Source organism: Mandrillus leucophaeus, unplaced genomic scaffold (genome assembly GCF_000951045.1).
Source record: "Mandrillus leucophaeus isolate KB7577 unplaced genomic scaffold, Mleu.le_1.0 Scaffold1293, whole genome shotgun sequence".
NCBI classification, from domain to species: Eukaryota; Metazoa; Chordata; class Mammalia; order Primates; family Cercopithecidae; genus Mandrillus; species Mandrillus leucophaeus.
The window spans coordinates 461,236-464,124 of NW_012101247.1; the positions used below are offsets into that span (position 1 = coordinate 461,236).

A 2,889-nucleotide genomic window follows, 5' to 3' on the forward strand; every position below is an offset into this window, starting at 1 on the left:
TTTTTTCTTTCTTTCTTGAAAAAGCTGGACCTGTGATCTGCAGAATGCTGAGTTATCCCCCAACTCGCCGAGCCTTAATTGTGGGTTGTGGACTACAAATGTTCCAGCAACTCTCAGGCATTAACACCATCATGTATGTATTTCTTTCTGGCTTTTTACTGAAAAGATTGTGAAAGGATTATTTTACATGAAATAGTAAAAAGTATTTCATGTAAATACTATACTCAGTGATTTATTCTGATTAAATGTATGGATTCTCCTTTTGGGAGATACTAACTTTACAATTTTTTAATTCGAGTAATTTGTAACTAGACAAAGGTGATTTATTTTGTTTGTTATATTATTGGCTTTATTTGATTCCATAAAATGTCTCTTTTATGACATCCAATACCTCCTTGTATTCTGAGCTTAAATATGTCATTTTTTATAAACCATTTCCTGATGGTGGTTGGAAAGTAAAATAGAAGGAAATCACCTGGCATTGCCAGAGATTATGGGCACACAGATAACTAATTAGTTTCTTTTTGGTGCAGTCTACTACAGTGCAATGTGATAAGCACATTAGTAGAAGTACGTTGATTATAACCAGAGTATGGTAGAGGGGAAATTGAGTGGGAAGGATAGTGGGGAATACAGAAAAGTTCCCTGTTCTCTAATTGTAAGAGTAATTCCCAAAGCTGTATGTTTGCTGGGGGTGGGAAGGACTAAATATTAGGGGCTCTACTAGGTTTCCCTCATTCAGTATTAAACCCATTTTTGAGGGCCTCTATTGCCCTAGACCTACAGCAGTAACTAAAGTAGACCTGGGTCTTGTCCTCATGGATGTACAGGCTGGCAGAGGAAACACACATTAAATAAGCTCACAGTTAAATACAAGATTTCAAATTATGATAAGGGCCAGACAGGACTCTCAATTCTCCACAGAGTAGACTTTTAAGATCCTAAATAATAAAATGCAGTTTAGAGAAGGTTATGTGCTTTCCCAGGGCACATATTGTTAGATTAAAATCTACCACATCTTAGAAGTCCTCCCCACCCCCTTCCTATTGATTGAAGTTTTTCATTAAGAAAATACAAATTATATAAAATTAAATTTTCTCTGGTAAACCATTTGTATTTGAGACTCTTGATTTTTTTAATTACTTGAGATATGATGAATTAAATAGTGACAGTTTGAGAAGAGTGGATTGATTAAAATATTTTTAAAAAATAAGGATTAGGACCCAATGAACCAGTAGATTAAATCAAGATTTGTTAAGAAACTCCATTTTCTATACATTCACACACTTTGTGGATTTGACTTTAATCATAATGCCTGTTAGATGTTAACTTTCGAGACTACATTTTCAATATTTTGTCCTGTCCTCCTTCTCTCTGACATTAACTTTCATTTTTTCTCACCTTTGCCAACTCTCTTAAGGCTCATCTGTTGGTCTAGTGCCAGGCACGTTTTGCTTGTTTGTTCTCTGAATTTGGTACATCATGACTTGTTCTGAGATGTGTCCACCTTCTGCAGTCTGGTGGAAGTAGAGAATTGCAGCTAGGCTAGAACCAAGCATCAAATAATCGGATGCATTAAGAACCCTATGTGAATTCGTTAGCTGACCAACCTAATACGTGTTCTGTTTCCGAAAATATGTTTTGTTTGTTATGCTTTTTTTTCTAAGCATTTAAAGTTGACAAGTATAAAAGCATAGAAAGTGAAGGATTTTTCTTGTACTTTTTTTGTTTTCACTTCAAACAGGTACCAAAAACAGAGCCAACTCTAGTTTATGGGTAGTGACTGGGGCTAATGTGTTCCTAGTTTGAAATGACTGTCATAATCCATTAGCAGTAACTGGTGTAAATTGAGCTGATTGACGTTGTCAAATTTTAATAAAACATTCATTTCTCCAAAGCCTCACTTTTTTCATGAAGATCAAGTGATAAAGGATCCTGATATCCTCTAATATTTATGATAGATGCACTTTGCTTATCATAAACTGCACATGATATAGGCAGTGTTGTCATAGAGCTTTTGTTTGCATTTGATTTTCAATCCTGGAAAATAGGAAGAATAAAATAAAGTAAATGATGGCTGAACTTAGACTGTGTCTACATGATGTAAAACAGCTAATCAGTTTCCTGCATAAATTAATATGATGTTCATGTCTAGAGGTTAGAGGATTAGACATTGAAATAATACAATACCTATGCTGAGTAACTGTTGTTTCATAATTTCAGACATTCATATTATAAACCTATAAAATTTAGTGTAAGTCAATGTCATTATGATATACTGTACTACTGTTTACTGTCTGCATAAAAATCGACTAATCTGGGACTCTTATATAATGTGTTTTCTCTTGCTCTCTAGTCTTTATTTGTGTGTGTATATGTGTGTATCTTTTTCCATTATTCTCAAGATTAAGTAAAAACTATCATAAACTTTGTTTCTGATTTAAAATAATCTATTAGAGTCTAATAATTTACTTTTTGTATTATTAGTAGAAATTTTAATTATGCCTTCTTTTATTTTGTGTTACTTTGTTAATTCAGAATGTCTTTCCTATGGATATTTTATTACATATAACACATATATTTATGTATATAAAACTTTACTTTTTTTCCAGCTTCTTCCCTTTTAAGTGAGAAATAAAGCAGGCAATGCTTTTATTTTAATTCAACCCTAATAATGTATAGAAGTTGAAATATGTTTTTGAAAGTTCTGTCTTTCACCTCAAAATCTGAGTGAACTGAAATATGAGGTATTTTGAATTCTATTTCTCACCAAGGTGAGTTTATAGAAAGATTATATGGAAAGATAATATTAAATATTATATTAAAAGATAAATCATCCTCACAGCTGTGTTGTTTAACCTTACCATGTTTAGTTTTTCCTCTTCTCCC

The 2,889-nt window shown here is 32.6% G+C and overlaps 1 protein-coding gene across 1 annotated transcript in view; it reads left to right on the plus strand.

Moving 5' to 3' along the window:
- The window catches only part of LOC105533889 (proton myo-inositol cotransporter-like), a 173,913-nt gene extending 172,016 nt beyond the window's left edge, over positions 1–1,897 (plus strand). Inside the window, exon 4 of the mRNA XM_011972477.1 lies at positions 25–1,897. Coding sequence (XP_011827867.1) covers positions 25–173 — 149 coding nt within the window. The 3' untranslated portion in view covers positions 174–1,897. The remainder of the gene's footprint in view (positions 1–24) is intronic.
- Positions 1,898–2,889: the final 992 nt, after the last annotated feature.